General features: G+C 35.6%; 2 protein-coding genes across 2 annotated transcripts; both read right to left on the bottom strand.

Moving 5' to 3' along the window:
- Positions 1-4,976: 4,976 nt before the first annotated feature.
- LOC142622015 (strychnine-10-hydroxylase-like) lies at positions 4,977-7,507 on the bottom strand. The gene is made up of 2 exons (XM_075795423.1): positions 6,430-7,507; positions 4,977-5,788 (listed from the first exon to the last, which is right to left on the bottom strand). The coding sequence occupies exons 1-2, from the start codon at positions 7,375-7,377 to the stop codon at positions 5,162-5,164; spliced, it is 1,575 nt and encodes a 524-aa protein (XP_075651538.1). The 5' UTR covers positions 7,378-7,507; the 3' UTR covers positions 4,977-5,161.
- A 16,438-nt stretch (positions 7,508-23,945) lies between these two features.
- On the bottom strand, positions 23,946-26,427 carry LOC142640683 (uncharacterized). Its single transcript, XM_075814926.1, has 4 exons — positions 26,188-26,427; positions 25,334-25,498; positions 24,795-25,279; positions 23,946-24,345 (listed from the first exon to the last, which is right to left on the bottom strand). The coding sequence occupies exons 1-4, from the start codon at positions 26,425-26,427 to the stop codon at positions 23,946-23,948; spliced, it is 1,290 nt and encodes a 429-aa protein (XP_075671041.1).
- Between the last annotated feature and the right edge of the window lie 902 nt (positions 26,428-27,329).

Raw genomic sequence — 27,329 nt, 5'->3', positions numbered from 1 at the left:
ATAATTACTTACCGCACTCGAATCACTCTGAAAGTCCAGCCAAAATAATCTCCAAAGAGCCTCAAGACACTCTTAAATAGGACCTATAATCAATCATGAAAATATACTCAATATTCTCTACAACCATAAAGCTTATAGAACTATACATCTAACTCACTATGATTATACTTTGTTGAACTTATTAATAACACCAATGTAAGGAATCTTTGCCCAAAATGTTTTCTTGAATTTATCAAACCTTAGAGGCAGTAACCAATATATTGTAAACTCAGGATTTGATATATGCCCCTACAAAAGTAAACCTTATACATTATTTAAGCTTTAAAATCTTGATTTTTGCTCTAGAATACAAGTTGTAGTAACCCTAGGATTTAATATATGTAGATATATAAAACCCAAAGAACGTAAAAGCCTATTTCAACTCTAATATATATAACCTTAAGGCATAGCATAATCACAAAAAAAAAAAAAAAAAGTCCCAGAGGCAATGAAACATAGCCGCATTCTTTGACTTATATATCTATCATATATAGCCGCATTCCTTGACTTGTAGGCTTCTAGCATAATCTCAAGGAAAGGTCTCAGAATCTTTGACTTCTTCTATATCTATTATATATATATATATATATATATATATATATATATATATATATATATGTACAATCTGACGGAAGACTTAAACCAAATATTGATTTGTGAAATCCCATGGCTCAAATCTAACATCTAATCTAGCGGCAAATCTAAACGTCAGAATATAAATTTTAGGATCAAAATCAAATTTCTAAATAACCTTATAAAATTCTAATTTTTTTGGTTCTAATTATGAGAAATCTTACCTTGAACAATCTGATTGTCTCTTCAATTGTATGTGCTCTAACTCCAAGGAGAACACCTCTTAGCCTCTTAGCCTCTTAGATAAAACCCTAACTATCTCTTCCTCTACCCTGTAGTTTTGTATTATAAGATGTGGGCTTAGTGGGTAGTAGGCTGTAGTAATAATTAAAAGAAAGCCTATAGCCCATCAATTATATTTCAAAGAAAACTCTTAAATAAAATTATATGGGGTATTACAAAAATACCCCCAAAAAGCTATAAATTACCAAAATACCGCCCAAAACCTAAAAATTACCAAACTATCCCCTAAACTTAAAAAATGACTGAAACACACCCAAAACTTAATAAATGACCAAAATACCTATGAAGTCTAAAATTACCAAAATACCCCATAAACCTAAAAGATAACCGAAATATCTCCGAAACCTATAAAATGACCAAAATGCCCTTGAAACCTAAAAATTACCAAAATACCTTCAAAACCTAAAAAATGATTGAAATACCCTCGAAACCTAAAAAATGACCAAAATACCTTGAAACCTAAAAATTACCAAAATACTCCATAACCTAAAAGATGACCAAAATACCTCTAAAACCTATAAAATTACCAAAAATACCTATGAAACCTAAAAATGATCAAAATGCTCCCAAAACCTTAAAAAAAATGACTGAAATACTCCCGAAACCTAAAAAATGATTAGAGTATCCCCAAAACCTAAAAAATGACCAAACTACCCCCAAAACCTACAAAAGACCAAAATACCCCCTAAACCTAAAAAGATGACTGGAATAGTTTCGAAACCTATAAATTGACCAAAATACTCTTGAAACCTAAAATTTACCAAAATACCCCATAAACATAAAAAATGACCAAACCACTCACTAAACCTAACAAATGACCAATATACCCCATAAACCTATAAAGATGATTGGAATAGTTTTGAAACCTATAAATTAACCAAAATACCCTTGAAACCTAAAATTTACCAAAATACCCCATAAACTTCAAAAATGACCAAACCACTCACTAAACCTAAGAAATGACCAAAATATCCCATAAACCTATAAAATGACCGAAATACCTCCGAAACCAATTAAATTACTGAAATACCCCCAAAAACTTAAAATGACCAAAATGCCCCAAAAAACTGAAAAATGACCGAAATACCTTCGCAACCAAAAAATTACCAAAATACCCTCGAAACCTAAAAAATGTCCAAAATACCTCCGAAACCTAAAAAATGACTAAAATACCCTCCTAAACCTAAAAATTACTGAAATACCCAAAAAACTTAAAAATTACCAAAATACCTCTAAAACTTATAAATTTACAGAAATCGCCAAAAAATCTAAAAATGACCAAAATACCTTTGAAACCTAGAAATTTATTAAAATAGCCAAAAAAATCTTAAAATGACCAAAATACCCTTAGAATCTAAAAAATGACCAAAATAACCCCATAAACTAAAAAATTACTGAAATTCCCTCAAAACCTATAAAATGACAGAAATACTCTTAGAACCTTTAATTAGTATCCTTGAAACATCCAAAATATCCCAAACCTCTATTTTGGTAATTTTTGATGTTTTAGGTGTATTTTGGTCATATTACATGTTTAGGGGTATTTTGACCATTTTTTAGGTTTTAGGGGTATTTATCAGTCAATTCTTATGTTATGGAGGTTTTTGGTCATTTTTTAGGTTTTAGGGGTCCTTTGGTCATTTTTTAGGTTTTGGAAGTATTTCGGTCATTTTATTTATTTATTTAGGGGGTATGTTGGTAACTTTTTGGTTTTGAGGGTATCATTATTTCGTTTTAGGGGGTATTTTGCTAATTTTTTGGTTTCGGGGGGTATTTCAGTCATTTTTTAGGTTTTGGGGGGGGGGGGGTATTTTTTTTTTCATTTTAAAGGTTTTAAGGGTATTCTAATCGTTTTATAAGTTTTGGGAGTATTTCAATCATTTTTTAGGTTTAGGGGATATTTTGGTAATTTTACAAGTTTCGGGTGTATTTCGGACAATTTTTAGGTTTATGGGGTATTTTGGTAATTTTTTGGTTTTAGGGGTATTTCGGTCATTTTTTAGGTTTAAGGAGTATTTTGGTAATTTTTAAGTTTTGCGCGGTATTTCGGTCATTTTTTTAGGTTTAAGGGGTATTTTGGTCATTTTAAAGGTTTTGAGAGTATTCTGGTCATTTTATAGGTTTCAGGGGTATTTTAGTCATTTTGTAGGTTTAGGGTATTTCGGTCATTTTTTAGGTTTATTTTAGGTTACAGGGTAATTTGGTTTTTTTAGGTTTCAAGGGTATTTTGGTAATTTTCATGTTTCGGGGGTATTTTGGTCATTTTTTATGTTAAGAGGGTATTTTGGTCATTTTTAGGGTTTGGGGGTATTTTGGTAATTTTTTAAGTTTTGGGGATTTTTTGTACATTTTAGAGGTTTGGGGGGTATTTTGCTAATATTAGAGATTTTGGAGGTATTTTGGTCATTATAGTGGTTTTTAAGCATATTTGGTCATTTTGGAGATATTGGGGTTATTTTGGTGATTTTCGAGGTTTTATGGGTATTTTGCTCCTTTTTGAGATTTTGGGGATATTTTGGTCATTTTAGTGGTTTTTGAGCATATTTGATAATTTTAGAGATATAGGGGGTATTTTGGTTGTTTTAGAGGCTTCGTTAGTATTTTGCTTATTTATGAGATTTTGGCTATATTTTGCTCATGTTTGAGATTTTTGGGATAATTTGGATGTCCAAGGGTATATTGGTAATTTTGGAAGTGCAGGGGTATTTGAGTCATTATAAGTATTTAAGGGTATTTTGGTAATTTTGGAGGTTAAAAGGGTATTCAAGTAGTTTTAGAGGTATTTAGGTCATATTGGGTTAAATGGGTGGGGTACTAATTAAATGGGTTGGCTTAGTAATGATTAATTAATTTATATATAAACGGGTCATAAATGGATAAATGAGTAATTATTGCCACCCCTACTCCTAAGTGTGTAGTGTGTGTTTGCTTCAAAAAAAAAAGAGGAAGGATATATGTCAAATTTTTGGTCTTTTCCTTCTTAATGAAAGGAAACAAAATTATTAACCCACTAGGGGTAGAAAGAAAACATAAGCAACAATTAAATTACCGTAAAACAGCAAAGGAGGGCCTCCAAAGACTAGGAGAGCACAACCATTTCATGTATAGTTTGAGTGCAACTTCTGAGTAGTAGATATCATATGTATATATGGACCCATCACTAATATCATTTTTAATTTCACCACTCATAACCTGTCATTTTTGCAAGTTCTAAAAAAAAATTGTCTCTAAATTTATTCTTTTGACAAAAGTGGGAGGGCTATGCCCTAAATCAAAAGAACATGTGATTCATGTGAACACAATGAACATATATCTCGCATGTAAAAAAAAATGTTATATTATATGTTGATGTTTTGTGATTGGAAAATTCTATGATATTATAATTTGAATCAAGTTTGTAATGTGACAAGTTCAAATTGAAATGTCCAATATGCAACTTAAAGAAGACAATTATTAAGGAATTTGACTATCCTATAATTAACTAATGAATCCAAAACGGCCATAAAAAATGGAATATAAAACAAAGGAGGGACAAGGAGAGATACTTTAGAGGTCAAATTCATAAGATACTTTATTAGAAATGTGTGTTTAAATGATTAAATTTACAATATTCCAATAGTTTAACCTTTAAGGATAATCGATAATTTAATATACTTTCTCCTGTCAATGGGGTAAAACTTGCAAAACAAGCATGTAGTTTAGAAGGGAGTGAGCTTCTTGTAGGGTGATAGAGTTTAGGAGGCAATTATTCCTGCGACCCACTGCTCTGCCCTTGATTTCAAAAAACAAAAACAAAACTTTTTCTTTTTTTGAGAAAAATCTTCTTAGTTTGTGTTAGATTATGTTACAACATATTGTATGATAGTGCTAACTTAATTTAATTGAAAAACAACATGATCACAGTTAATTATTTTTTCGTGCATTTCAGCCCAAGATTCAACATTTTATGGTGTATAGAAATTTCAATTATATATAGAAATTTCAATTTCTTATGACAAAATTTCTCTTTGGAGGATGAGATTGACAAAATTCAAATCTATTTATGTCTGAATAACCCAACATAATGAAGGTGGAGAAATAACCATTTTCTCCCAATTTTTAGGCATTGTTATTCCCATTTCACAATAGCAAACTCATAGTGTCCTGCAACATGACACGCCCACTAACAAATTACAGACAAATCATGGCAAATTTTGATCAAATCACAATTCTTAGACCTGCACATGAATTGTATATTAGACAGTCTTTAATTCATAAAGCTTTGAAGGTGTAGGCGAGGTTTGATGAGAACTTCAAGTGGGGTGGCTTTGTTGTTTGTGAGACCAACTGTCTCAGTCATATCAACCTTTGCATCCGAGGGAATTGAGATATCATACATGTGTAGAAAACTAGCCAATGCTAACTGTACCATTTGAAGGGCAAAAGATATTCCAGGACATGCTCTTCTACCACTTCCAAATGGGAGCAATTCGAAATTTTGACCCCTAACATCAACATTCTTGTGGGTGGTGAGAAATCTTTCGGGCTTGAACTCTAATGGGTCTGACCATATGCGTGGATCTGTTTGAATTTTCCATACGTTTGTGATTAATCGAGTGCCTTTTGGAACATGGTAACCACCTATAATGCAATTTTCAGTGAATTCACGTGGTCCTGCTAGTCGACCTGCGGGATACAAACGTAATGTCTCTTTAACTATAGCTTGGAGATAGACTAGCTTACTGATGTCTGATTCGTTTACAATTCTTTCCCTGCCCACTTGGACATCAAGCTCATCTTGGGCCTTCTTCAACACATGGCGGTTGTTTAGCAATAACGCTATTGTCCAAGTTAGAGTAACTGTGCTAGTGTCACTGCCTCCAGTAATCATACCCTGCAAAGTGCATACCTTTGTTAGAATGCAACTCTAATGCAAAAAAATGTCCTATGTTTTGGAGCTTTAGCTTGTAAGGAAAAGCAAAGAAGCATAATTATATACACGAGGCAATACAGAATACTGTAACAGTGTAACACGGCAAATTGTTACATTGAAGTAAGACATTACATGGTTGGATTTTACTATATACATATATGGTGATATTTGCTATACACTTTGTTTTTAAAAGTGCAAGACCTTAAATAAAAAAATAAAATAAACTATTCATCCACAATTTAAGAAAATGTCGTATAGTAGCCTACGGTATAGAAGTGAAGGTTTTCTAGCGAAACATACCAAGTGCAAATGACTAATCATTTGTAAAGATGAGTAAAGGATTGGGCAGCCAGCGACCTGCGTTGGCTTAAAATGCAAGCTTTTTTTTACTATTTAATTAATTTTTGTTATTATTATTTAAGGATATCACTACACCTTTTCGTACTATTAGTTCTACTCTAAACGACACTTAAGTCTTAAAAAGTCAGTTTTGAGATGATTATTTTTGGTATGCCCTGCATTTGAGAGCCGCCTTGCTTGGTACATGTTCAAGCAGGCCCCTTGAGCAAAAATCCATGAAGAAGTGAAAAGAGAAAACGTACCAAACATGTGGCTTTGTTGATTGTATCAGCATCGAAACCTTCAAGCTCAGCACCATTAAGGACAGAGAGCATTATATCCATGAAATCTTCCTCCCCTTTATTCTCAGAAGAAGCTCTCTTTCGCTTATGCTCTTCCAACCATTCCCCAAGAATTCCATCCAATTCCTTTGCAGCTTTCTTCATGGCCTTTTCATGTCCACCCAAATCTAACCACCCAAGAAAAGGAATAGCATCGGACACCACAAACAACCCCAAAAGATGAAAGAAGTCCCCCAAGGCCTTTTGGCAACGCCGTGCCTCTTCTTCATTAACCCCATCACTGGTACCAAAGTACCTCTTTCCAACAATCATCCTAAGAATCACGTTGAGGTTCATATCCCCAAACCATTGCTTCAACTCCACCAAAATCAAACCTGACCCGTTCTTTTTCTTGATCCAAAGTTTGTATAAATCTTTAATATCGTTCTCAACTTCGGACACTCTAATGTGGGAAAGCATCTCAAGCCGACGATTAGATAGTAGCTCTAAAGTGGTTATTTTACGCAATTCACGCCAATAGGAACCATGGGGTGCAAAGCCAAACACAGCGTAGTTATAGGACAAGTGTTTTATGGCAACTAGTTTGGGCCGCGAGGACACGGCCAGGTCATTGGTGGTAAAGCACTCCTTAGCCATCTCCCAACTGCTCAACACCAAAGCAGGGCGCAATCCAAGCTTGATTGTAAAAAGTGGTCCATACTTGTCGGCCATGGCTCCCAAAGTGATGTGGGGAGTCTGAGTTGCTCCCAACAGAGGAAGGTGACCAATTACGGGCCATGCACCAGCAGGAATTGGTGCTGTTTTGGCTAGGCCAACTCTGGACCTCTTGAGAAGATAGTAGGAGAAAAGAATTATGGCTAAAATTCCAGTTATGGTAGCAGAATTTAGGAAAGGTAGAAGAAAATCCATTTTAGGATAAAGTTGCAGGGACTCCTCTGGATACCTTTTGTGAGAACCCTTTGTGTTTACCTATTCATTGTTTGGTGCATCATAGCCCCATGGGTCCAGCCCACACCTTATCAAAGCTCTAAATGAGCTTATCTTGCAAGCTAGTACTATGTTTGCTGACTTAAGCAATTCCACTTAGGCAGGGACGAAACTACTCAAGGCAGAGGGTGCATGGCCCCCATCAACTTTTGAAAAAGAAAAAAGAATACTAGTATGTATACTAACCAAAAAAAAAAAGAAAGAAAAAATTTAATTCTGGATCCTAAATTTATACACTTGCCCCTTTTTCAAAAAATTTACAAACTAAACTAAGAAATCCAACAAATAGATTACAATAAAAATCTATATAAAAAAAAATGCACATATTCAAATAATAAGAAATTTTTTTGACAAATCATAAATTCGGTCTAAGTAAAAACAATAACAACAAATCAATTACAAATCCTAACAAAAAAAAAATCACAAAAACCCAATAACTTTTACAAAATTTATCCCTCTCACTTGAGAGCTCTATGCCCCTCTCAAATGACTCCACCCTCATAGGCATAGAGACATCACCTATGCCACATATTGATTGCTTCATCTATACATTAGTTACACTCTGAAAGTATTAGGACACATCAATTTACTACAAATAATAATTAATAAATTAATACTAATATACAATTTTGTTAACCCTCTAGTATTGATATTCCAATTTTTTAAAATATTTCAACAAAAAACTTCAGCCCCCTACGTTTGAATTTGGTTCTATTCCTGCACTTAGGTGGAGTTTGTATTGTACTCAACGACAAGAGGCCCACATCTCTAGTTATATATACACTAGTTATGCGGCTATTGTTTAGTGTTATGAGTGCCGCAATATTAGAGTAGGTTTTTCCATTCTTTGATATTTTGTATAGATTTCTAAGGCATGACTTTGTTATAGGGATTTCCAAGTTTCTTTAGTCAAGCTTTTGGTGAGTGAGAGCTTGGCCCGTGGATGTAAGCCATAAGCCAAACCACGTAAATTTTTATGTTCCCGCGTGATTGTTTCTTTTATCTTTCTATTTCTATTTTGCATAAACCCACTATTATTTGGATACACACAACAAATAGATATTTATGTATCCACTATTCTCAACAAATTGGTATTAAACTTTCCGCTTTTGCAACAGAACAAAATATTGAGAGCAAGACACAGAGAGTTTTGAGAGGTGTATTTTGAAAGAAACGGAGAGAAAATACAATGAGAGCGTGTGAGAGTGAAAAAGAAAATTAAGACATTTTTCTTTTTTAAAGCTATGCTCAAGCTGCATAAGTAAGATAAATTTGTGAAGTTCTCTTGGATGTTTTTGGGCAATTATAGAGAGTTGAAGAGTTCAAAGGGAAGATCTTTGCTATTGGTTTTGTGGTGACATTGTATTTTACTCATTGAGATTTATTTATTGTATATCAAATTTATTGTGGACTCTAGTTTGGCAAAATTGTAATTTTAAATTTACAGTGGATAATTTTCGGAGCTACCCATGGTTTTTTACTCTACACCGAGGGTTTTTTCCACATAAAATTGGGTGTTCTTATGTGATTGTGTTTCTATTGATGCTTGCTGAAATTTTTGTTCCCATATATATATTGTTATTGCTTAGTAATCATTTATTTTAATTCAAACATAAACATGGAAGGGATTTAGGATTTTTCTTTAACATTAAGGACATTTTGTTTGTGTGGTCTGTTTTTATTTTAGGTAACTTCTATGAGTAGTGATAAATGTAATACAAGTTTTTTTTTACATTAAGCTTATAAATCCTTGTGTCATCAGTTATAAATAATAGGCAATTCAAATATTTAGTTATTAGGTGATTGAAATCTATTAATTAGATTTATTATCTCAACAGCTTATAAATTTTATATAGTAAAACATGTACTACTTTTAACATTTTCCTTCTAGTATAGATATATTTCAAAAGAATCAGGCCGTGATGCATTCCTTAAAAATGCTTCAACATAATGCATTTTGAATGATGTATCCTCGCCATGTGTTATTCTAAAAAATTGTGTAAGGTATTTTGCCGAAACTTTTATTAAAAAATGATTATGTTTAATAAATTTGAAGAAGTGTAGATTCTGTAGAATGCATTTTCTCACATTCAACCAATTTTATTTGTATGACTATTTTATTAGTAAGACTCAAAAAATGCGGCCTATAGCTGCATTTTTTAAAAACGTAGCTATAGCTAACCTATAGTTGCGTTTTAAAACACAACTATAGTCTTACTTTGAGAGGTTTTAAAATTCATTTTTTCTCTTTGACTGGGTAGATTAATCAAAGGTCTCTCAGGTTTTGAGATAGCAGTTTTCTCAACAATATTTTCTTCAATACGATCCAGTTGTTGACCAATAACATGCAAGGATTCATTAGTAAAATTGTTTTGTTCAATAATACTAATAATAGGAGTTTTATCATCAGCAATTTTGAAGGGGGAAGCCTTCACTTCAGTATTTTGGTGAGTTATCTAAACAGTTTCAAGGGGAGGATGACTAGACCAAACAACGGTTTTGTTTTCCTTAACAAAATTTGATTTTCTTATTACATTTAAATGATTAGTGTGAAATTCATTTTTTGAAACATAATAATTTTCAAGGTAATAAAAAAACAAAATATGTTTTCCCATCAAATTCAGTTTTTCCTTTCCATTTCCTTTTAACTCTGTCTTTTACGAACTGAGCAAAAGTACTTGGGTAATACTTTCTTTTACTTCTGTTTTTGGCAGAAATAAATTCATCATACAAAGCAACCATATCAATTTCAAAATCTTTATTCACAAGATTTATCACTCTTAATTGACTTTGGGAAATAGAAGTTTCAATAGGTGAAAAATCAGATCCAGAAAAAGCATCAGATTTTGCATCATCTTCTTCTTCATTAGCATTTCTGCTAATATTAGAGGGAGATTCAGCCTTAGTAGAATAAAAAGCATGCTAACTTAGGAGTTGTTGCTTGCAACTCCTTTTAGCCTTAAATCAAGTTTTTCAAAATTCTTTTTCAAAAACTCATCAATCTCATGATCTCTTTTAGCAAAAATTTTAGATCCAGCAAAGGAATGTCTTCCTTCGTTGATCCTCAAATGTTTATTTTCACCAAAAAAAATTTTTACAGTACCATCAGCATATTGTTGAATATTAGTAAGATCAAGTTTATCAAAAACAGGTTTAACAGGTGGAGATTCACGTTCCAAAGTCCATTCTTTGGGAAGAGTTATATTTTGCCATTGAATCATTTTGGGGACTTGGATCTTAGCATCAGGAGTGGAACATTGAATTAACATAGTCTTACTTGCAAGTTGTCTTCCGCTAGCATGAGGAGTTAACTGGGAATCAAGTAATCGATAATAAATACGGTAAATAAGAATAAAAGGTTTACTACCTTCATCCATGTCATAACCAGATGTCAATTTATTCAAAGTCAAAGCTTTAATAATATTAAGATCATCTAGAGCAAGAGCAAGAGCAAGATCAAGATAAAAATCAAAGAAAATAGGACCATCATACAAAGAAGCAGTAATCATAACAAGAATGCTATCATTAAATCTTTTAAATCTAGCATCTCGTAAACACATGAGAACAGAGGTATTAATACCTTTTCTAGTCAAAGGTTTAATAGCAACTTGAACAAGTCCAATATGTAAATATTTGAGTTTCTTAGTCATGAAATCATTAATGTTTTTTCTGGAAAACAAACAACATTTTTCATGAGATCTAGAGATAGAAAAAGTTTGTTCAACATTTCTAACTCTATATTCAAAGAAAACATTATTTTCAGACTAGCTGAGTTCATAAACAGATTTAGTAGAGACCTTAGGGATATTCCATTTTCAGAAATCAGGGTACTCACTTTCTTCTACAGTGTGGTCTTCTTCATTCACAATATCAGGAGGACAATCAGTCCTGTAGCTAACAAAGGAGTTGGATCTCCACAGCCTATCCATAACTACCCTAGTTATAGCACTCAATTATCATGTTTTTCTCACAACCATTGCATTTCATAACACATACCGTAACCAACCCTATTCCTCTCATGCCTTCACACTCTCTCGGCTTCACGAGCCTTACTGTTCGGATTTGGGACTTCACTTTACAACTACGGTGGCGCCAACGACGGTAAGAAGGAACACAATAACGAAGTATCACAAGGTCAGGTGGATACAGACAGAATATGAAGGACGCAACAACACTACTAGTGGCCAAGGAAAGAATGGCTTTGATATCATAAAGGGGGAAGGATGACAACGCAGAAGGAGGAAGCACAACAATATAACAATAATTCACGGCAAATGTAATTGAAAGTAAAGCGGTAAATCATGCAGAACCACAATTTTGACTTTCGTAAACCATTTTGGAGGCATTACATGTTTAACAAGGGAAAGTTGATTATCAATTAAATTGATCAAAATATTATCAGAAACATTACCAGAAGGAGGAGCTTGTTTTAGCTATAGCTACGTTTTAAAACGCAGCTATAGGTTATCTATAGCCTTTAGTAGAATAAATTTTTTTAAAGGGGGACCTATAGCTGCATTTTTCAAAAACGCAGCTATAGGTCCCCCTTTAGCTACGTTTTAAAAAACGCAGCTATAGGTCCCCCTTTGGCTACGTTTTAAAACGTAGCTATAGACTATCTATAGCCGCGTTTTTCAAAAACCCAACTATGGGTCCTCCAGCCGAATAAATTTTGATATTTTTAAAGGGGGACCTATAGCTGCGTTTTTAAAAAACATGGCTATAGGTCCTCCTTTGGCTGCGTTTTAAAACGAAGCTTCAACTGAATAAATTTTTTAAAAAGTGGGACCTATAGCTGCATTTTAAAATGCATCTATAGACTATCTATAGCCGCATTTTTTAAAAATGCACCTATGGGTCCTCTAGACGAATAAATTTTGTAAGGGGGGCCTATAGCTGTGTTTTTAAAAAACGCGGCTATAGGTCCCCCTTTGGCAGTGTTTTTGAAAAACGCAACTATATTTAACACCAAATAAAATAAAAAAAAAGTTTTTCTTAAGCTTCCCACATGCCCCCCACTTTCATCTTTTCTTCCTTTTCTCTTTTTTTTTTTTTTTTTTTCTTTCTTCATTCTTCACTCAACACAACTCCTCAGGTTCTTCTTTCTTTCCTTCTTTTTTTTTTTTTTCCTTTTCTTTCTTCCTTCTTCACTAACTCTTCAGGTTCTTCTTTTTTCTTTTCTTTTTTTCCTTTTTCTTTCTTCCTTCTTCACTCCAACGTAACTCTTTTTTTTTTCTTTGGAGTTCCTGCTTCTTTTTTCTTTCTTTCTTTTTTTGTTCCTTTCTTCTGCAAGTCACGACAGGTTTTTTTTTTTTTTTTTTCCTTCCTTCTTCACTCTAGCACAACTCTTTTTTTTTTTCTTTGTTTCTTTGCAGCTACTTCTTCTTCTTCTTTTCTTTCTTTCTTTTTTTCTTCATCCCAAGCACACTAATTTGTCTATAGATCTAGTTTTTTTTTTTTTTTTTGGTTATTTTATGTTTAGTTAGTAAGAAAATGGAGCAAATGCTGAAAATTTTGAATTTGTGCTTGAATTTGTGCTATTGTGTTGTTGATATTGTGCTTATGTTTAAATGGGTTTGTGATCTTGAGCTTGTTCATTTGTGTTTCTGAGCTTGTACTTGTGTTCTTTGAATGGATTTAGTGTTAGATTGGGGTTGGTTTTTTTGAATGAGAGGAGATTCACGGGTTTGTGTTCTTATATTTTGGAGCAAGTTGTGTTTGTATTGTTAGTATGTTATGTTTGATTTTGAATTTTCTAGGTATGTTTGTATTATGAGTATGTTGTATTCGATTTTGAATTTTTAGGGTGTGTTTGTATTATGAGTATGTTGTGTTTGATTTTGAATTTTTTGGGTTTGTGTTTAATTTTGAGCATTTGAGAAATTTTGAATTTTGAATTTTTTGGGGAAAAAAAAACCCAGAATTTATAAATAAAAAAAAAAAAAAACCTATAGCTGCATTTTAAAAACGCAACCGTAGGAGGCTTTAGCCGCGTTTTTGAAACGCAGCCAAAACTGTAACTATAGTTGCATTTTAAACGCAACCTAAAAAGGGTCTATAGCTGCGTTTTTTACAAAACGCAGCTATAGATCTTAGCCTTCAGGGGGTGGAAAAACGCAGTTATAGGTCCACGCAGGGGGTTATTATTGCATGGATAAAGCCGCGTTTAAAAAAGCGGCTATAGAAACGCGACTATTGTCCTATAGCTGCATTTTTGAAACGCGGCTAAAGCCCCCTTTTTTTTTAGTGTAGTGACAAAAAGAATTAATTGTTTCTTATAAATATTGTAAGGACACAATTTGCACCCAAACCCAAGAATAAGAGTGGGATGGGCCCAAAAAGCCCAATACAATGAATTTGTAGAGAGTGGGCTTGAAACCTAGGTTCTAGTGATGTTAAATAACAAAGATGATGGGCTAGATCGCAACATCATATAAATAGGATAGTCTTTATAACAAAAATTGTCCTCAGACTCAAGCTGAGGAGGTTGGATCCTATATTTCTCTTTCTTAAAGACAGGTTACAAATATTGATCTTAATGTCTGCAATATTTGTTCTCGTTCTTTTTCTTCGATCCTCCCTTCCTGAAAGTCTTTTCTTCCTTTTATATCATCCTTCTTCCTTACTCCATCTTCCACGTATGGATCAGATTACCGGTTTGGATATTTGTCCCATCAACCCATCCCTGAAGTCTTTGGAGGTAGCTATAAAGCTAAAACTTGATACTTAGGCATCACTTCCCCATTAATGCAGGTAGATGTTTAGATGCAGAGCATTTAATACAGTGGTAGCAGCTTTATCTTGGATATTTCATAACCATTATTCTTATCCTGTACACCCACCATGAATGTCATCATATGTAGGATCTCCTAGAACATTGCTTTTGGATGTTAGACAACCCTTTCCTACCTCGGCTTTATCTAGCTAAAGAGGGAATCCTCCTCGAACCAACTTCCAGTATGCCTATGATCAAATTCTGCCTCTTTATCCATCAACACTGCATCTTGAGTTGATATTCTCACATCCTCGGACAATTTGGTGTCCTCGGATTTAGGCCTCTGTCCCAATACATACTCGTGGGCCCATTGACCCTACAAATATATTTTACAAATAAAAATAAAAATTCATTATAATTAATATTCATTACATACAATCCCAAAATAAAATATTGTTTTTATTAATATCCATTACATACTTATAATTGAAATACTTTTCCTTCTCTCTCTTTTTTGTTTTTAATTATTTTTCCCCCCAATTTATTTTCCACCATTCAATCCAACCCACTTCCATTTTTATTTTTCCTCACTTTATCCCCACCACACATTCAACTTACCACCACCCCATTCAATTTTATCCCTTTCTTTTTTCTTCACTCTCTCTATCCCATTGATTCTCGATCTCTATCTCTCTTTCCACTCTATTTTTCCTTTTTCACTATTTCTCGTCAATCTCTTTCCCCTTTATTTACTTATTTTTCTTTCTTCACTAATTCACCAGGTGCTGATTGGTAAATTCCAATCACCCCCATCTATCCATCAACACTGCTTCTTGAGTCGATATTCCTATATCCTCGGACCATTTAGTGTCCTCGGATTTAGGCCTCTAGCCCAATACATACTCGTGGGCCCATTGACCCTACAATAGCCCATCGAGATTCTCATTCCTACCATCTCAAGAGGAAAAGAGGATCTCGATATTTGTCACTCTGATCTTGTGTTCGTCATACATCATCTTTAACAGTGAAGGTGTCCCTTGAACTACCCATTGCACGTTCCTGACATTTCGGCATACGAGGCACTTCCATATTAAATTCTTATGGCTTTTTTCTCCTCATGTTCTACGATGTGATGCACATGCAACGGCTGAGGATTGTATAAGGACACAAGCCAGAGTTTTCCCACTTACAAATCCTCTTTGATATAAATATCATCAAATTAAATCATCTTTCTCACTTCAACATTCATACAACGAACATGCAAACTCTCTCAGTCTACATGTGCCCTCACAATTACCAAGAATTAACCCGAGGTGGTTTTTCTTCTTAGCGTAAGTTATTTCTTCGCATACTTTTCTCTTTTCTACATACTTTTCTCCTTGGCTCACTTTGCTCTTTCCTTATTTTTCCATACCTTCAATCTTTTTGCAAAAATGGGTAGATTCACCTCCTTAGTAGATTCCGAGGAAAAAATAGAACAGTTCAAAGCCTTGTATAGGATTCCACCTAGGGTATTCATTAAGTACTGTAAGGATGGGGAATGGCATGAGAAAAGGTGAGAGAGAGAAGTAGTAATCCCGATGATCACTTTCATAGAGGGAAGGATGAAAATCCTGATGGGGACGGTCACTAGAGATTACCTTAGAGCTTTTAGGTTAGCTCCTACCCAGTGCGCCCCAAACATGTTTAGGATTTTAGGTTCTGTAGATGCACTCAATGAAAAGATGGGTTTGGGACTCACCCATCATGACATTAATTGGATTTACAATCTTCACCACCTAAAGAGGCAGGGATATTACTTAAAATCTAGGTATCCCAAGGTTGGACTCATCCAATGCCTCCCTGACTCCAACAAGGGTCTAACAAAAGACTTTCTAATTATATTTGGGGATTGGTACGATGGTCTCCCTTGTCCAACAAGGGAAGGCGAACTAAGTGAGGCTCTGGGTTTAGATAAACTACTTATAATCACCCTTTCTTCTTTTTCTTTAACTTAAGTCTATATAGAAATATTTGCTCGATTTAATTTTGTTTTCCTGGGTGATTTTGCAGACCAACGCGCAGCTATCCGCCACTTCGACCTTGTCAACCATGAAAAATTGGATGAAATATTGAAGGTAGAAGTGTTCGTGCATACCGATAACCAACTCTGAACAGCACACTTGATCCTCGACTACAATCCCATCTCCAAATCTTTCCAGGCGTCGAAGTGTGTGATTAGAGCAAAAGACCCACGCTTGCACTGGATAAGTGTTGCTGCTGAGGGTTATTTCTCTCTGAGGGTGTTCCTATTCCTCAAGGCACCCTTGTCACACAACCTATCCCTGACGGTATCCCTCTAATTTCTTTTCTGTCCTAACACACAACCGGTAAGGAAACCTCTTCTTAACCCATCATGATGGAAGAGGAAGAAATTGTTGAAGTTTCAGATTCTGAGGACGAATTTGAAGTTTTCAACCAACCCACTTCTCTGGAAAGCCCAGCTGGTGACCTCGTCACTTCATCTTCAAAACCAGCAAGTCATCCACAAGGAGAAACTACCAGCTCTGATACAATGGGAATTCAACAAAAACCCAAGCAGAGCCTCAAAGACATAATGGAGTCTCAGGTGGGGAGTCAAGAGCTCAAAAAGGCTGCTCAGACCAAACTTCCCCAAACCAAGGATAGAGAGCCAGAGAAGTCTTCTCAGCCTAAACTCTTTCCTCCTCCACCTATTCAACCCCAACGCGTTGGTCAGGCTGATCATAAGAGAAAGAGGGATCAGCCTAAGGGAAAAGGCGTGATTGAGGGAGGGAAAAAACTCCTTCCCAAGGACATGGAGCCCAAAAAGGGAGTTAAACAGGCTCGCACAACACAGACGAGGCTAGAAAAAAGGACTGGGATCCAGGCACCTGTTTCTGCCCCAATTTGGGCTCCACCAATGATCATGGACGATCATGAGGTTACTGCCGATGCCTCCATTAGGAGTTCTGACGCAGGAATGGCTGCCTATGTGGCAAACACATTAGAACAAGCTCTTCTACTGCTTGAGGACATGACAGAGCTGAGGTAGATGAGGAAGCAAGATGTCTTTATAACATTAAAGAAGGAACTTGCTATGGTAGGATTCCCATTGAACTTTTATTCATCTCATTTTCTTTTGTACTTAGGTTTTTTGATTTGACTATATCCCTTTATTCATTTTTGTTATTGCAAATAAGCTGTCCAATCTGCTTATAGGGCTAAAGAGATTGTTATCAACTCTCATAGAACACTTAAGGATGAGGAAGCTAGGTGCAATAATGCCCAGAAGACCTTTGAATTGGCGGAAAAGAAGCTTCAAGAGGTCACTGCCAAGCTGAACAAGGCAGAGAGCGACAAAATAAGCGCTGAGGCAGCTTTGAACCTAGTTGAAAGGCAAGCCAAGACCCAATAGCTACAGCTCCGCCAGGCCAATGAGGATTACTCTACAGTAAAAAATTTAATTAGGGACCTTTAGAAGAGTCTGAGGGAGTCTGAAAAGGCAAAGGAAGAGGGCAACAAAGCCAAGGAGGAAGCTGAGAAAGCAAAAGGGGAAGCCGAGAAAGCAATAGACCGAGCTGAGCAAAATGGATATGAGGCTAGGGTGGCTGAGACCGAGGAAAACCTCAGATTGCAGGTCTCAGAGGTATGTAGGCATTATTGCCTCCTAGTATGGAATGAGGCCCTCACCCAGGTTGGGGTTAATGCCTCTTCTTCCCTTTGGAGGACAGAAAATGTCTACTACCCTCTAGCCATTCGAGCCTCTACCCCATCTATCCCCAAGACTGATGCTGCTTCCCAGGGAGCAGATGCTGGCAAGGACGGCTCAGTTGAAGCTCTTCCCTCCACTGGACCTCAGTTCGACAAGATTAAACAAGCTGAGGCCACTGGACAGCTAACCAAAATAACTGAAGGTGTGGTCTATGATGCTGTTCAACTCCCCCTTGCTTATAAGGATTCCACCAAGGAGCAGTAAGCTACCAAAACAATGGGGGTAATTCATTGGTATTCTAATACCCAAACCAATGGGGGTTATTCATTGGTACTTTGATACCCAACCAATGGGGGTTTATTCATTGGTACTCTGATGCCCAGTCACGGGGATATAGCGTGACCATAGTCATAAGATTGTTAAGAATATGAATTACGTTTGAATATTTGAACTATATCGAGTCCTTAAAACTACATATGTGATTTTGCAAATATTAAGTATTTGAACTATTTTGAGTCATTAAAAACTGCTTATGTATTTTTGGAACCTATTGTAAGTTATAGTTTTTGATATATAGAAAACTGACTACTTTCTAAACCCTCTATGATATATCTGTAAGATTAGAGTATGTGATCTATTTGCAACTTATTATTTTAAGATTATGAAACTTCTTAGTTATTTTTTAAAACCCATAGTATATTATAACTTTTGAAAACTCATATTGCACCTTATACTTTACAGATCTATTGCTTGATAGAACTTATTAGGACTTTGGTTACTTATTGAGTTGTCAACTCACCCCCCTTTTTCCCCTCCAGCTTCAGATTGGGAAGAATAACAAGTTTTGGGAGTTTTGATGTTGTGTTGTGAGCAGGAAAAGAAGCTTAGAGATTTTGGAATTGGATGGTCTTCTAATAGGTTTATATTTACTGGCCGGTTGGCATTATGTACATGAGGTTTGGATTTTGTTCCTATTAAATTATTGGAGATCTATTCATAAAGAAATTGTTGAGGTATTTTGGATTTATTTGATTTAATTTTTTAGGATAAATTTTAGTTTCTAAGAAGGCCTTGCACACTTGTATGGTTCTTACTTTATAAGTGTGCAGCGATTGTCACGTGCTTATCTCTATAGTTGGGTTCGGGGTGTGATAATAATAATAATAATAATAATAATAATAATAATGATAAAAAATAACAACAATAAAAATTAGTCCAACAAAAATAAGAGTAATGTTACATCAACAACAAAAATTCATTTCACAACAAAAATAAGAGTAATGCTACATCTACAACATTCTCTTTGTTAGTAGAAAGAAATAGTAATACTTCATTTATTTGTGCTTTTTTTTTGTGTGTGACATACATCCCAATTATATCTTTATTAGATTTTGTATAGTTTAATTTTTTTAGTGACTGCCCTAAGAAAAATTCATAGAACCGCCACTGAGCATGATAACGTCAATCACAATCATAAATCTTGTTTTACATATGATTTTTTTTTCCTGTATGTGAATTTCTACAATTGTTGCAGGAGACAAATAAGAGTAGATAAATTACTTATGGATATGTTAAACAATATTCTAAGTGCATTGGTTTAAAAATTATTTTTTAGAAATATTTTATAGGAAAATGAGAAAATAATTCATTTTGTTAACAACATTTTATATTTCTCATAAAAATTGTATGAAAAAATTTCTAATATAGTTTATTAACAATTGCCTTATAAAAATTAGTACCAGACACAAATTACTAGCTCTCAAAATAAAATTTTCAACATGTCCAATCATTTTTGTTTTTTCATTTTGAATTTTTTCTAAACCTTTGGATGCTGGGGCGGTGATTCCCTACCAATCAGGCATGGTTTCACCATTTCAGTGAGAGTCGAATCAAAGTAACTAATCAATATATATATATATATATATATATCAGGGGCGGAGGCACGCTATGCTTTGGCCCCCCAAAAATCCCCCCCCCCCTCTAAATTTTTTAAAACCTCTATAATAGTAAAAAGAAATAGGTCTCACACTTTCTCATTTAAGAGCTGGCCTCCCTATGAGAAAAACTTTGCCCCTCCTCCAATACGTAGCCATAAAAATGCCCCATCCAAAATTCCTACTTTTTATCTTTTTGACTTTTCCTTTCATTCTCTAAGATATGTTAGTCATATCTCTTGAGTGACGCCATATCCCATAGCTATTCAAAGACCTATGTTGTACTGGTGTGGGAATTATCATTAGAGAGTAGAGAGACTGTGAGGATACAGTATTAGATTATTAGTAGGAATAAAATTGATTTTGAATTTAGTTGAGATGAATGAAATTGATTTTGGATTTATTTTTGAGCATAGTAGTCTAATTTGGTTGAATTTAACTGCTATTTATTTTACTCTATAAATATTATTTCTTGTAAATGTAGTTTAATTTTGGTTAGATTTCATTTTTTTTTTTCTAAAACTAATGCAGGAAGGCATGTATATATGTATATATGTCATACTTTGTATTTTTCTTAAATTGAAAATCAATATGATAATATTATCTCGACCTCCAACCAAAAATTTCTGGCTATGCCCCTGCGTGTATGTGGGTATATATATATATATATATATATATATATATATATATATATATATATATATATATATATATAATTACAGAATGTGGGCTCTGCAGTTTGCACTAATCGTCGGCCCTACAAAGTCCATACTGTATGTGGGCATCCATTTTCGTTATTTCTTTCTTTTGTTTGAAATAATCTCTAGTGCTTTTTTGAGTCCTCTTCTTGTTCTATATAAATATTATTCCATGATATATCATTTTCTTTCTAATAGACTTGTGTGGCTTATATATAAATGACAGTGTTTTGCCTCTGGTTAGATACCTGTCAATTTCTTCTCTCTCCCTTTTTTTTTTTTTTGAGAAAGAAACTTGGATGCTACTTTTTATTCGAAAAACTAAAATTCAGAAAAAATGAAGGAAAAGAATGTTTTGCTCTTTAGGCTAAGGCATGTGTAACTGCATTACTAATTCTACATTATTGATTATTTTATGCAATTCACACCAATTGGGACCATGGGGTGTAAATCCAAACATGGCATAGTTATAGCCCATGTGTTTTACGGCTACTAAATTGCGTCGCGATGGCACGGCCAAGTCATTGGTGGTGAAGCACTTTTTTGCCATTTCCCAACTGCTCACCACCAAAGCTGGGTGCAATCCAAGCTTGATAGTAATAAGTGGTCCGTACTTGTCAGCCAGGGTTCCCAAAGTCGTTCCCCCTAATAGAGGGAGGTGACCAATTATAGGCCATGCACCAGGAGCAATAGCTACTATTTTGGCAAAGCCAACTCTTGACCTCTTTAGAAGATAGTGGGAGAAAAGAATTATAGCAATAAGTCCAGCTACGGCAGAATATAGGGAAGGTGAAATAAAATCCATTTTAGGCTAATTAAGGTTGCTGGAGTCCTATATATGGATATCTTTCTAATGAAATGTGTAAGCTTTTATAGACAAATATTTAGCTATTCAGGGTATTTTATGGATTAGCTTTTATTTTGGTACCATTATGCTATCAAGGTGACTTAAGGTTACTCAAAAAAAGAAAATAGGGAAGTTTATCCCACATTGGTTGTGTGTGTCTAGTATCTTGCATTTATAACTCCAGTCTACAACTATAAAAATTAGGTCATTTTGTAGTTGTACCCTGGTTATGTAATGTATTATAAACCCAGTTTAAAACATTATTATTATTATTTTCGTGTGTGTTCTAATAAGTATTACTGTTTACTCAAAAAAAATATTAACCTAACCTTATCCTATTTAACTACCTAGTTTGGAATTCTGTGCTAGGGATATTACACAAAGTAAGGAAGAGCAAAATTAACACAAAAGACAAACAGAAAATAGATAACTTGGAGGCACTATATCGTTTTCCTTAGAAAATATTTGCCCCCTCACACTTTTGTTGTTAAAGAGTTATCGTAAATTTGTTCCCAAAATACAACCAAGATGTTGGGTTCTACATATAGCAATTTTGGAGAATGACCATAGGATTTCTTGTGTTTCTCTCAAACTTACAATTTTCAAGTGAACATAAGCCTCTATTTATACCCATAGGATTATATTTCATCAAAAGACATGTATGGAGAGTTAAAACATTTCATAAAACCATTAACAAGGCTTGAAACCTCTTCAACATTTCTGAATAGTCACTAGAAAATTCTGCAAAAAAATCTTGTTTTATGATTTTCGATCGGTCAAAAATTACTTTTGATCGATCGAGTGCTCTTTTCGATTGTTCGAACAGGAATTGAACAGTGATCAAGACATCCAGAAACTCTAGGATTTTTTCTTACTATTTCGATCAATTGAGCCAAAATTTTGACCGATCAAAAATGCTGTATTTCGAATTTTCACTTAGAAAATTCCAGAACTTAAATTTTCACTTTAATAACTTTATGAAACATTATTCTCCAAACTCAAACATCATTATTACAACATATCCATGTATAAACCTATATATACAACATTCTGTACACTTCATCAGTTCCAAGCCAAAGTGTACTTAAGAGAACAAAAAAAAAAAAACCAGTTCCATGTTTTATCTATACTATGAAATATTTAATTATAATATATACAACACTCCGTAGTGTTTGAATGTTAAAGCTAAATATTTTGCAACTACAGTAAATTGGTATAAATACCAATTGATTGTAGAAAGTTGTTAAAAATAAAGTACAATATTTTCTTAAGATTATAGCTTTTCCTTTAAAAATACTCAAATTCTCTCTTTTTCCTATTATTTTAATGAGTTGTTTGTATTATTTTAAATAAGGTGATAAAAAAATTAGTACATTTGATATTCAATGTATTGTAAAGTGAGATGGTAAAATAGACAAATTAGCTTTCACCATTGAAAATAAATAATGAATAAAACCTTTTGAAAATCTTCATATTTAGTTTTAATCAAAATAGTATTGTAAATTTCAAAAAAATTGTTGGTAGAGTTTTACTTAAAACAATATGTTTGTGATTTTATTGCATTTTTGCATGTCACTTGGTGTAAAGAGAGGATAGTTACTTAGACTAGGCTAGAGTAGAATTTTTATCTTATATATAAAAAAAATTACTAAATCCAATCGTGGTTTGCAATACCTAACTTTTATTATATAGTATATTTGGTGTGTATTGATCAAAACCTAGGGTGAGTCCTTAGTTTTTCCAGAGGATGCATAGGCCAAGGCCCCATCCTTGGTGAAATCGCGAAGTGCTATTTTACTCTAGGCATGTGGTCCGAGAGACTAGGCATGGTAGAGGTCTTGCTGGGTATTCTCATGATTAAAGAAATGCTAATTTACCCAAGGCATGTGATCCAAGGAACCGGACATAACCAAAGTTTTGTTTAACACTTGAACAGATAGTGAAGAAAATTAATTTACCCAAGGTATGTGATCTGAGAAGCCAGACATGACCAAGGTTTTGTTTAATATGCAGGGAAGTAATGGCGATTATTAATTTGCCCAAGGCATGTGGTCCGAGGAACCAGCATAACCAAAGTTCTGTTTAACACTTATGCAAATAACCAAGAATATTAATTTACCTAAGGTATGTGGTCCGAGGAGCGCATAACTAAGGTTCTGTTTAATATTTGAGCAAGTAATGGAGAGTATTAATTTACCCAAGGCATGTGGTCTGAGGAACCAAGCATAACCAAGGTTCTGTTTAACACTTAAGCAAAAAACCAAGAATAGTAATTTTTCCGAAGTATGTGGTCTGAGGAGCCAGGCATAACCAAAGTTCTGTTTAAAATTCAAGCAAATAACCAAGAATATTAATTTACCCAAGGTATGTGGCCCGAGGAGCTAGGCATGACCAAGGTTCTATTTAATATTCCAGAAAATAACCAAGAATATTAATTTACCCAAACTATGTGGTCCGAGAAGCCAGACATGACTAAGGTTCTATTTAATATTCAAGCAAGTAACCAAGATGACACATAATTCTAACAAAAACATGGCAGAATTGCCATTCATTAATAATAATACTTTCGCAAGTTATTTACATTTCAGGGGCATGGTACAATATTTTCGCTTAAATCTTTTATGAAGTATGCACATATACCAGCTACCGAGGTGATATGGTATGACCCTTCCCAATTGGGCCCTAACTGTTCCCATTCCAGGTTTTTTGCAATACCCACCACCTTCCTCAGCACTAGGTCCATAGGGGCTAATGGCCTCAACTTCACACCGAAGTCATACCCCTTTTTGAGCTTTTGCTGATAGTATGCCAATTGAACCATGACATTTTCTCTCTGTTCTTCAACTAAATCCAGGCTCTTTCCTAGTAAGTTGTCATTGCTGTCTGGAGTGAATAAGATTGTCTTCAGCGTTGGGAACCCAGTCTCAAGGGGAATCACAACCTTGACCCCATAAGTAATTGAAAAGGGTGTCTCTCTTGTGGACCTACGAAGGGTAGTCCAATATGTCCAAAGAACATGTGGCAGCTTTTTTACCCATTTACCCTTTGCATCATCCAACCTCTTCTTAAGTCCATTGTCCGAAATGAGGGTGTGTGGAATCCTAAATCGAGTGACGATATTCCTCCATATAAACCTCTTGGCATCAACATCCCTAATATTCGCCAACGGCTCCGCCTCAACCCATTTGGTGAAGTAGTCAGTGCCGACCAAAAGCTATCTCCTATTCCCTGCTACTTTAGGGAACAACCCTATGATATCTAGGCCTTATTGGGCAAAAGGCCAGGGACTAGACAGAGGGTTAAGCACACCCCCTGGTTGATGAATGTGTGGAGCAAATTTATAGCATTGGTCACACTTCCTCATGTATGCTTGTGCTTCCCTTTGCATATTTGCCACCAATATCCCTAGGTGAATGCCCTGTGAGACAAAGACCTGCCTCCCGTATGGCTCCCACAAATCCCCACATGTAGCTCTTCTAGGAGTGGTTCCATTGCGTTGGGGTGGATGCAAAGCAAATATGATCCATAAAAAGAGCGCTTGTACAACTTATGATTCTCGGACAACCAAAACTGAGGAGCTTTTCTCCGCACATTGTCGGCCTCCACCTTTTCCTCGGGCAAGATGTTGTCTTTAAGGAACAACACAGTAGAATCCATCCAACTAGGCCCCACCCTAACCTGATGAATCTGAGCCTTTTCCCTCTTTGAATCAATGGGTTTACATAAATCCTCAACCAAGATAACCCGAGGTAAGCTCTGCACCAAGGAGGTTGCGAGAGTGGCAAGAGAGTCTACATTCGTGTTTCTGCTCCTAGGGATCTGCTGTAAGGCGAAGGACTTGAACCCTGACTGCAAGTGCTTAACTTGACTCAAATACCCTTGCATCATCAGGTCCTTGACTTCCAATTCATCATTTACCTAGCCAACAACCAACCTTGAATCTGAAAAATCCTCAATTATTTTTCTTCCCACTTTTGGAACCATATCCATTCCAACCAAGAAAGCCTCATACTCGGCCTCATTGTTTGTGGCCAAAAAGACCAACCTCAAGAATTTCTCAATAGTGATCTTCTCAAGAGATGTCATAACTAGCCTCACTCCCGATCCCTTTTGATTGGCTGTACCATCAACATATACCTTTCAAGTAAAAGGTTCTTGCAAGGACACTATCCCAACTGATTTTCCATCCATGTTCTGCTTTTCTCCCTCCTCTTCCCATGGGCTTTCAGCAAACTCAGCCACTAAATCTGTGAGGACTTGGCCTTTAACAGAGGTATGAGGCATATACTTAATGTCAAAAGCCCCTAGGATCGTCCCTCATTTGGCGATCCTTCCCGTGTAATCAACTTTCTGAAGTAGGGATTAAAGAGGAAGTTGAGCTAAAACCACAACCATATGGGCTTAGAAATAGTAAGGGATCTTGCGTGTAGCATGCACCTCCGCCATAATGGCCTTCTCTAGTGGTAGGTAACAAACCTCTGCCACTTGCAATGACTTGCTCACATAATAGGCTGGTCTCTGTAATCTGTTGTCATCTCATATTAGTACTAAGCTCACCATGTGGGAGGCCACTACAACGTAAGCGAATAGGACCTCCTCTTCCTCGAGCCTGGACATAATGGGTGGCCAAGAAAGGTATTCCTTCAGTTGCTAGAAGGCCCGAGCACACACTTCGGTCCATTCAAATCCCTTCCATTTATGCAAGAAATGAAAGAAAGGCCTACACTTGTTTGCTGACTGAGAGAGAATCGGTTTAGAGTAGTAGTCATCCCTGTCAACTTCTGGACCTCTTTGGGATTCTAAGGAGTCTGCAAACTATTAATTGCCTTGATCTGATCAGGGTTGACGTCAATTCCATGATGAGTGACCATGTAGCCTAAAACTTTACCCAAGCCAACGCCAAACGAACACTTGGAAGCATTGAGGCGCAGTCTATGCCCCCTGAGTATTTCAAAGATGCTCCCAAGGTCACCCACTTGCTCAGATACTACCTTACTTTTTACCACCATATCATCTATATAAACCTCAATATTTTTGCCAAATTGTGAATCGAACATCCTAGTCATCATTCTCTAGTAAGTAGACCCTGCATTCTTCTGCCCAAAGGGCATCACCTTGTAATGGTAGTTTCTAGTAGGTGGAACATAAGCTGTCTTTCCTGATCTTCCAAAGCTAATGGTATTTGATGGTACCCTTGAAAGGCATCTAGGAAGCTCATCTGAGGATGGCCCATAGTTGTGTCCACCAATTGGTCTATCTGAGGCATGGGGAAAGGGTCCTTTTGGCAGGCCTTATTTAAATCTTTGAAGTCCACACATACTTGCCACTTCCCACTTTTCTTCTTCACCACCACTGTATTGACCAACCACTTAGGATAAAACACCTCTTTAATAGCCACTACCCACTTGAGCTTGGTCATTTCTTCCCTGATGGCATTAGAATGTTCCTTAGATGATCACCGAGGTGGTTGCTTCTTGGGGATAGTGGATGGATTGATGTTCAAGTGATGGAAAATGAAGCTCGGATCCACCCTAGGGGTTTCATAAGCACTCCATGAAAACACATCGAGATTTTTCCTAAGAAATATTACTAGCTCCTCCTTTTCTTGGGGAAGCAAATGAACTCCGATTTGGAAGAACTTACCCTCGTCATCACCAACAACAATTCTTTCTAGCTCCTCACATTCTACCTCTCCTACTACTACGTTTGCGAACCACATTGGTACCTTTGATTGCTATAAACCCTAGCCAGCAGCAGTTGAGGACTCACTTTTGGCCTAATGCCTGATTGCGGCCACCAAGCACTACCTGGCCATAGACTAGCTTCTCGCCAGTTCCTCGACCCAATCCCCTGGTGGATACTTCACCTTTAAGTGCAAGGTGGAAGGCATGGACCCCATGGCGTGGAGCCAAGGTATCACCACAATAGTAGTATAAGGGGAGAATGAGTCTACCACGATGAAGTTCAT

The sequence above is a fragment of the Castanea sativa genome, chromosome 1 (genome assembly GCF_040712315.1).
Source record: "Castanea sativa cultivar Marrone di Chiusa Pesio chromosome 1, ASM4071231v1".
Taxonomy (NCBI): Eukaryota; Viridiplantae; Streptophyta; class Magnoliopsida; order Fagales; family Fagaceae; genus Castanea; species Castanea sativa.
Note: the sequence above shows the minus strand (reverse complement) of the source record. Positions and strands in the feature narration are given on the sequence as shown.